This window comes from Barbatula barbatula (genome assembly GCF_947034865.1).
Source record: "Barbatula barbatula genome assembly, chromosome: 18".
Lineage (NCBI taxonomy): Eukaryota > Metazoa > Chordata > Actinopteri > Cypriniformes > Nemacheilidae > Barbatula > Barbatula barbatula.
This window is the reverse complement of record NC_136781.1, coordinates 21137231-21146373: the sequence shown is the minus strand read 5'-3', so window position 1 is coordinate 21146373 and position 9143 is coordinate 21137231. Positions and strand designations below refer to the sequence as shown.

The 9143-nt window shown below is 37.7% G+C and overlaps 1 protein-coding gene across 2 annotated transcripts; it reads left to right on the top strand.

Annotated features, from left to right (window-relative positions):
• The first annotated feature begins 340 nt into the window (after positions 1 to 340).
• On the top strand, positions 341 to 7864 carry rell2 (RELT like 2). 2 transcript variants are annotated; one of them, XM_079480612.1, is made up of 6 exons: positions 341 to 464; positions 3389 to 3608; positions 4607 to 4669; positions 6078 to 6141; positions 6416 to 6592; positions 6750 to 7864. In XM_079480612.1, exons 2-6 carry the CDS (start codon positions 3416 to 3418, stop codon positions 7390 to 7392), a joined length of 1140 nt encoding a protein of 379 aa, XP_079336738.1. In that variant the 5' UTR covers positions 341 to 464; positions 3389 to 3415; the 3' UTR covers positions 7393 to 7864. The 2 variants fall into 2 exon arrangements, with proteins under 2 accessions (XP_079336738.1, XP_079336737.1); XM_079480611.1 differs by lacking the exon at positions 341 to 464 and having other exon boundaries at positions 3332 to 3608.
• Positions 7865 to 9143: the final 1279 nt, after the last annotated feature.

Here is a 9143-nt window from a genome sequence, read left to right as displayed (position 1 = left end):
AGTCAAGCAAAGGGACTGTATTGACCTGTTTCACAGGGGAAACGTTTATTGCTTTTTCAAAGAGGAAGATCTTCAAACCTTAATACTCGTGCAATTTATCGTGTCTTACAAATTCACTTTTTGAAATAAAAATGAGTGAACAAAATAAACAAGCATGTGCTCAGATTCCTTTTTATGAATAATGTTCATTCTTCTTCAGATATGATTTATTTGTTGCATTAATCTGCAAACTAATTCTTATAAAAGGAAAACATACTATCCAATTATCCCATCTTCCAGAAACTACTGCGGACGGCTTTATCTTTCTAGTGCGCTCCATTTTGATGTGTCATATACCTTTAAATACGCAGATGCACAGCTCCTGTCATTTGACTTTATCTGCAGATGTTTCAGCGCCTCGTCCTCATCGATAGCATCATAACATCAGCATCAGCATCTCAGACAGCAGACATGACAAGCGCTTGGTGAGTGCCTGAAACTATCTTCATTTTCTGTTGTTTGAGATTCATATCACATTACCGGTTGTGTGGTTGTGACCTTTTCTCAGTTTAAAAGGTCATTTAAATAGACCTATGGTACGAATTTGAGAGATATTTTGAGGACACGAATGCACCGCAAACAGACGATAACTACGAAGAAATACACTGATGTTAAATGTATCGAGTTGTAAACGGCGTATAACACTGAGTTCACACCAAACGCGAAATGAATTAGTAAATTACATACAAAGTAAGTTGATAGACGCGAAAAGACTCCTCTTCCGCGCATGCTGAACATACTTGACAGCTCGCGTCTCTCACGCGCATTTAAAGGAACTTTTCCCGCGAGTATTTAAAAGCGTGGAACGCGGTGGTTCGCGTGTGGTGTGAACCGAGCATTACACTACACTGCAGGACGCGTTTATCATCTCGAGCTCATCAGAACGCACGTCACATCTCTCTTAACGCGTTTCTTTTCCACGATTGTATATGATTTCCATTACAAATACTGTCATAAATAATCAGCCGTTCGCCAATGGAACATTATTATCTTATTTCAAGGTGATTTAATTTTCTTTAGTTTGTTATTGGGAATATGGATTACGTTGTCGAAGAGTTTTCTCTGAGGAAATCACAAAAGATATCCTCTTAGCTAGGTTAAAACCAACTTTTTTATTAAGATAACGTTAAATGCTTTGGTGATTGATATTGCTTAGTTTGCAATTTGTTAAATGCTCGTCTTCGTAATGCAGGAATGTAAATTATTGGCCGTACCTAACATGAGTTGAAGAGGTCAGAAGCCTTTTTAGGTGTATAGTACTGCGAATTATAAATAAACCACTTTGTGTTGTTTTTGTGCATTTGACACAGAATGTATTTTTCTGTTCTGCTGAACTTTAATATCGTTTTTTAATGTTAACAGGCTCTAGACGGACGTGTTTAACTGTCTCGCGCCGTTCGTAGCGTCTCTGAGATAAGCGCCATGTTTCAAGAAGTTGAAATCATTCAAATTTTGGCCTTAGAAACGTCTGAGCACATCAAAGTAATAATTTCCTTGGTGAAATAACTGCACACAATTAAATCTAATGTAAAACTATTAACGCTTATGTCCTGGTTTCACAGACACGGCTTATCTTAAACCACTAGTTGAATTAAGATATAAATGTTGCTTTTATAAAAATAGTTTAGAAGAAAGCATTACCGGTGTGCATCTCGACACAACACAATGGCACTGATATATTTTAAGATATTTCAGGGCAAGTGATATTGAGGTCAGCTGTGGCCTAGTGGTTAGAGAGTTGGGCTTGTGATCAGAAGGTTGCAGGTTCTAATCTCAGTACAAGCAGGTCATGACTGAAGGGCCCTTGAGCAAGGCACCTTACCCCTGATTGCTCTGCAGTAATGTGCAACTGTATAAAAAAAACTACTTGTCGCTTTGGATAAAAGCGTCTGCCAAATGAATAAATGTAAATGTAATGTAAATGAGTAAAGACTAGCCTCAAGCCTTGTCTGTGAAACCGGGCTCATGAGCTAAAATACATTGATCAATAGTGCAATGTTTCAGTGATCTGAGGATGAGAATGTTAGAGGACAGGTCATGAGAAAGCTGACTCATGCCGCAGAGAGATTCTCTCTTACACTCGCCAGCTAATGCTTTCCTCTCTCTCTCTCTCTCTCTCTCTCTCTCTCTATATATATATATATATAAGGGTTACATATTGTAAGCTGATCCAAAATCATAAACAATTTATGAGTTCAATTTTAATAGACCTCTGGCCAGACAAGACTTCTCTGTGCTGCTTGAACACAAACCAGTTATGAACATGTTATGACATACAAAAATTATTACTTTAATGCTCACACACAGGATATCTGTAACCTCATTACAATTCATCCAAATAGCTGTCCTTTTCCAACGAAACAGTAATGATAAATTTTCAAGCACAAGATATCGATTCAATTCAATTTTATTTATATAGCTGCTTTTTACAATATAGCATTGTTTCAAAGCAGCTTTACAGTTGAAAACAAAAAGAAAAACACAGAAAAATGTAGAATACCAGTACATGGTAGAAAGAGTAAGACCATTCTAATAAAGCAATGTTAATGGAATAACAGAAGCCTGAGCTAATCTTATACCAGCAGTCTCCAGGCGAGCAAGCCAACATGGCCCAGTGGCAAGGAACCAAAACTCCAATGATGAATACATGTAAAAAAAAAAACTCGGGAGAAACCAGTCTCAGCCGGGAGGGCCAGGTCTCCTGTGACGTGTCACAGCTGCACTCAGTAACTTTGATTAAAACTGAAGAGAGCTTATGTGTTGTGATTTATTAAATGTATATTTGTTTGAAGCTGTTTAAGTCTGATTTTGTTAAGCGACTGATATCCCACCACATAGGAATGGTTAAGGAAGTGAGAGGCAGAAAGAGACTCATTAGCGTAGCTGCTGTGCCAACTTTAAAGGAATATTAACTTCCCGATGTACAGTAGCTTGATCTATAATGTAATGTGCAGTGATTCCATCCAATCTACAGATAAACAAAAAACATCTTTTTGAATCCTCTATAAGTGACCGCTATACACGAAAGAGTAAATCGTTTTAAGTGAGAGCTTCAAACCAGAAGTACAGAGTGTTTTTTGGCTCTGTTGAAGGCTACAGCATCTCTTAGTTTTGCTCATTTATCAGAGTGAAAACAGAGGGTGTGGGCCGAGCCTCTCTTAACACATGCCTGGATGTAAAGATAAAGGTACGTTTTAGCACGAAGTATGTCCTGAAGGAGCCGATTGGCTGATTATCTCAGTCAACCAAAAGAGTCAGATGATGTGACAAAAGAGCAGATCTGCATTACCGCAGAGTGTTTGCCATGCAGAAATGTGACTGCTGACTTCCTTTTATGCTCTCCGTGCAGACTGTCGAGTGTGAAAGCCGACGGGAGATGACAGACCACGAGACACCCAGTGAGGGTGAACCCCCGCCAACATACATCATCTTTATCCTGGTCTTTTTCTTCTTCATCACCGGCCTTTTGGGCTTCCTGATCTGTCATTTGTTGAAGGAGAAGGGTTACAGGTGTGAACTGGAGGATGATCAAGACGACTGTGAGGACAAACTTGGTGAAGAAAAAGACGGTAAGTCATTCATCCTACAAACATGTGTGCTTTTATAAAGTGTGTGCTTGTTTAAGCATTAATGACCAATTAACTCTGAAAGAATGTTTGAGTAGAGTCCTAATTCTGTAGAACTATACAACAATTCTCAAAAAATGACATTTCATGCAGTTTGTAATGTTGCCGTGTGTGAATGTGAGCAGTCTGCAAAGTCGTAAAGCTGAAAGGGAACGGATAACAAAGTTATTGGCTTGGGGGAAAAAGGAGTCGACTCTGTATCACACGAAGCATTGCATTGCATTGCATTGACCGGAGGGAGGGGATTAGACAGATGAATCGCAAAACCAATCATTTGCGAGTCAGTCAAGAAGTAAGATAATATTAACATTAGAAAATGAGATTGTTTTGGACCTTAAAATGACAAAATATTTACTCATTTATTACATTTATAAAAGTAGTACCCATAGTTCTAAAGCCACTTTACAAAAATGACAATAAAGATATCCTTACGAACCACAGCTACACGTGAAAGACATGCAAATACGTCTTGTGCTGTAAATTTGTATTTTATTCATTTAGCTTGACAACTCATTGACTACAGTAAACAATAATGACAATGAACCTGGTTTCAAATGTCTAATTGATTGTTGAAGTTGGGTTCATGTTTTTGTCTGAATAGTTCCATGAACAACCTTAAACATCACACAAGACTCTTCTACAGATTCTAAAAAAAGGATGTTTTAAGAACCCTTGACTGAAACGTGCCAAAAATGGTTCTTCTATGGCATGACAGACTTTGTTTGCCCGCTAAGTAAAAATTAGGTCCTCATTTAGCCAACTTTGTCATTCAATCCACTGTGCCTTTCCTTATTCTTCAAACCAGAACTGAGACTTTATAAAAATGTCTTCATTCTATTTTATTGTCATCTCATTTAAAATGATAAGATTAAAAAAACATTATAAACATAGCTTTTCAAAATATATTGTGTAAAATCTAAAATTGCTATTTGTTTCTGCAGATGAATCAGATGACAGTCAAGACACCGTTGAACAAATTCTGAAATGCATCATCGAGAATGAAGGTAAAGATCTTTTGTTGCTTTGTTCTAGCGTTTTCCTCAGCTCTGTTGTTAAAGGCACACAATATGGAGATCTATGGATCTTTTGTTTTAAAATCTCCAAAAACCTCTAGCACAGTGTCATATATTTTATTCACTCGTGTACTTACATTATCCCAAAGGTGCAAACCATGTTTGAACAACGAGAAATACTATTACTATTAATAATAATAATTTTGATAATACCTAGAATATCTAAATCGACCAGAGGGGGTCGAGCTTTCTCATACGTAGCACCTAAACTCTGGAATAACCTTCCTGATATTATTCGAGGATCAGACACACTCGCCCAATTTAAATCTAGATTTAAGACACATCTTTTCAGCCAAGCATTCACTTAAAGCAAATATGCTTAATAAACCACCAGGAGATGCTGACATTAGATATTATTTACTAGAATAATTGGATTTATTATATAACACACCATGTAGTGTGTTTTACCCTTTCTTGGGTTTTTCGTATTTCCCCCTGTAAAGCTGCTTTGGAACAATGCAAATTGTGAAAGGCGCTATATAAATAAAATTGAATTGAATTGAATAATACATTTTATTTACAACGCACTTTATATTAACAAGAATCAAACGTGCTAAAAACAAAAGAGCCAAAGGCCAAAAAAGGAGTGCTAATCTAGTAATCTAGCCTGGAGGAGACAAAGGCGTGGAGAAGCTTTTCTGCATCTGCAAATGTCAGTGTGGGGTGAAAAAAAGACGTCTTGCACATCTGATTTAATGTATATGTGCCTCAAAACTCAGATGACGGTCCATTTTAACACCCAGGTTGGTAACTGTTGTAGAAAGTGGAAAGTCTTGTCTTGAGTCACATGAAAGCATGTCAAGTAGTAGTGGTAGTGTCTAGCGCACACATCTGGTGTTGTTTCTATCCAGCCTCTATGTTGGCTTACGTTATACCGGTTATAGAACTGGAGGCCATCCCTGAACATGATTTGTGAGTCTCATTAAATTAATTTCCATCGGCAGTGGAAGTGAAGAAGACTACAACTCCCATCATCATTCCACGCTTGACCATAGCGACATCAAGCTACCTTGTTGGTTTGTGACCTCTATACTTAAAAAAAAGCTAGAAAAGCTGTCATAGGTACTTTACCCTTCACGTACTGATATGTGTACAATCAGTATATACCTTTATTATGCATTCTTAAAAGTACACTCTCAGATGCTAATTGAACTTTTCTTTTTCAGTGACAGTATTTCTACCTTTTTTTTAAAGCATAGCAGCAAAAATGACATACTTTGCATTTAAACATCCAAAATGAACTATTTTAATGTCTGAATGAATTCAATTACAAGTGGGTATATTATTGTATGTAATCTAAGAAATAATTGACGACGACTTTAATGTTTTTGTGTACTAGCCAATATGGAGGCCTTTAAAGATATGCTGGGCGGCCAGAATGTTTGTGAACATCACGATCCACGGTACAGTTAAACACACCAGCGGTTATGTTTTTATCTCATGCTAAAAGAGGAAATCAAATAACAAACCATTAAACACTTATTCTGTATGTTATTAATTATTTTGACAAATTGTTTGTTATTAGATGCTATAAAAATGCTTATTAATCAAATAAAATATATGAAGCTATGTCCAAAGCTGTATATATAGTGAAACACTGACCCTACTCATCCATGCAGCAAAGGCATGTGTATGCGTAAATATCATTTTTCAATTGACGCTGTTCTTTCTAACCAGGTTACATCACAAGGACAGTGTAGGTGGGCTTCCCCTTCACCATCATACAGTTCATCTGGGAGGTGAAATCAGCTCTTGTGCTCACTGTATGCAAGGACAGTTATTAAAAACACGACGCAGAAGCCGTGTGGCTAGAAGCAAAACCCGACAAGAACAGACTGTATTTTCTGTGGGCAGGTATGACCTACAGTTATACATATATTTTTATATTTCTTTCTTTCGCGATAATAAAATCCCAAACATTAAATTAAGAAAATGTCTTAAATTATAACCCAGCTTTCAATAATCTGCAGTGTAAAATCAGCGTTACAGCATGTTTTTTTTAAACTCACAGGTTTCGGGTCACCCACATGGAGAAGAAAAACAGCCTTCAAGGTTCCATCAATCTGCCCACCCATAAACCAGGAGATGTGTCGAATGACACCACACTTTCAGGAATTAAAGATACCTGGAAAAAACCTCAGGAGGAATACAACATCCGCAACATGTTTAAAGACACTGGAGCATCCAATGGCAAGCGGAAGAAAAGCCTCCCACTGCTGGCCTTCTACAAGGGAAGTAATCCAGTGCCCACTAAAGCGGCAGAAGCACTTGTGGTGGACAAAGAAGGACAAACCACTGCTGAACATCTGCCGGTCTCTCTGGAGAAGTGCTCGAGCTCACCCGTCGCATCTGAAACAGCTTCAGACAAAAACTCAAATACAGATTTAGCTCATAACTTACAGGGGACGGTTCATGAGAGCAGCGCAGAGGATGAAAGAGCTGACAGTGTGACTTCACATGTGATTTCACAAGACAAATTAGATACGACGGCCACTGGAGGATCGAGTGGTTGCTCAAGATTTGCCGTGGTTCGGACTGAAGAGGCGACTGTCATCACAGTCACTACTGAGGACAGAGATGACGATAATGTGCCAAATGATAATATCAAAACTGATAAAGTCAGTCAGGAGAATATAGACAACCAGCGTGTATGACGACAGCATCATTGACCAACCAGTACAGCACAGACTTATTTATTGAGGATGTGACTCGAAAACTTTGACCAATAAACAACTGCATAAAAGTTATTTACCCATGCGCTTGTCGTGACACGTTCGCCTCAAAGCATTCAGTCGTTTCGAGTGAGAGTCCTATTTAAACAGCCATTTCATTGAATTTTCATTCATTTTGAGGCAGATTATAGGCCCGCAACAATAATCAAGTGCTAAAACATTTACTGACAATTTGGCTGTTGAAAAACCTTTCCAAAGCAACTTATAATGTGGGGGGTTATAATGTGTAAAATGTCCCTCTACAACAGAGTAAAGTACAATATGTAGTCAATACGAGCTATTTAAACTACACAAGTGTCATATTATCTTGGCTTTAGGACTTACTCAAGTAAAACGTTTCAGAGAAATGTATTCAGGGATGTAAGTTATTAAAGAAATGTTTGCGCTCATCTTGAAATGGGATTCTTATTGATTGATTGTTTATAGTAATCATTCTCTCTGTAGTTGCAGCAGTTCTATTTTAATATGCTATTTTAACCGGTCGAGTCCGGCCTCTCCCAAGGGTTTTTCCTACACTCTTATACACGGATACGTCTATGGTGGAGTTTTGGTTCCTTGCCACCGTTACTCAATGGCAGACTGCTGATTTAGTTTAATCCATAAATATTAACAACTCGCGTTTAACAACACACATGAACATTAACAAATACATTCTTTCAGCACGTTTGGTATTATTGCTCATTTTGTTCAGGCTCCTAGTCCTGATAACAATATTTAAAATAATAATACTCCCAAATTAAATTTACTTCGATTGAATAATTGATTGTTTCTGACAATCCACTGACATAAGTGTACATTGCGTAGAGAAAAACTTTCAAAAATACCATGTCTCTTAATACTGTATACTCTCTTAAATTTTGAGTATTATTTTGATAAAATTTTTATCATGATGTTTTAAAAAAATGAAAGTAGTAAAAAGCGCTATATAAATGAAATTGAATTGATCACTCTGGAGATTAAAATCATAGACGTAAGAAATACTAGACAGCGCATTGGCTGCTTTGGTCAGCTGGTGCGATACGTCAACGGCGGCGCCATATTGGTCATGGCAAGAGTAGCATGTGAACAAATGCAAGTAAACACGGGACCTGCGCTTTTTCGGCATTTTAAGCACAATAACGTTTACATTTCTTGACACGTGTCAATATACGCGCAGCACAAATACATCGTGGCTCTAGATACTTACAATCTCAATATTTAGACTTAGAAAAACTAAACATTGATAACTGGAGCCGAAACTATACATGTACTCCACGTAAGTTGTAAAGTATTGAAATCGGTTGAGAAATAGTGTTTTATACAGAAAAACCGCAGCACCGCCATTCACGTGCATGTGTTTGTAGTTGAAAGTTGCCCGTCCTAAAATGGCGGCGCCGTTGACGCATGACCTAGCAGCCAACGGGCGGTCTAAATTGGTTAAAATCACATTACACTTTTTGCACGAAAATGTATATCGTTACGTCATTTTGACATGTTTAGCAATATTTGTAAAGACGTTTTTAAAAGACTTCTTACAGTAATAGACAAAACTGGACACACAAACCCACGATCATCGTAGAGCAAAGCCGACTACTTTTATTTTGAAACCGACGGCCTACTTCATGAATATGAATTATTAGCGTAGCCCTCGCTGATTGGCCGGAAGACATTGAGGGCTTGACAGCTGGCGAATG

Excerpts from the sequence above, each read along its gene's own strand:
- rell2 (XM_079480611.1), top strand. The coding sequence starts at position 3,374 with ATGCTCTCCGTGCAGACTGTCGAGTGTGAAAGCCGACGGGAGATGACA. Across the intron at positions 4,670-6,077 it reads ATGCATCATCGAGAATGAAG|CCAATATGGAGGCCTTTAAA; the intron begins GTAAAGATCTTT and ends TTTGTGTACTAG. Across the intron at positions 6,142-6,415 it reads TGTGAACATCACGATCCACG|GTTACATCACAAGGACAGTG; the intron begins GTACAGTTAAAC and ends CTTTCTAACCAG.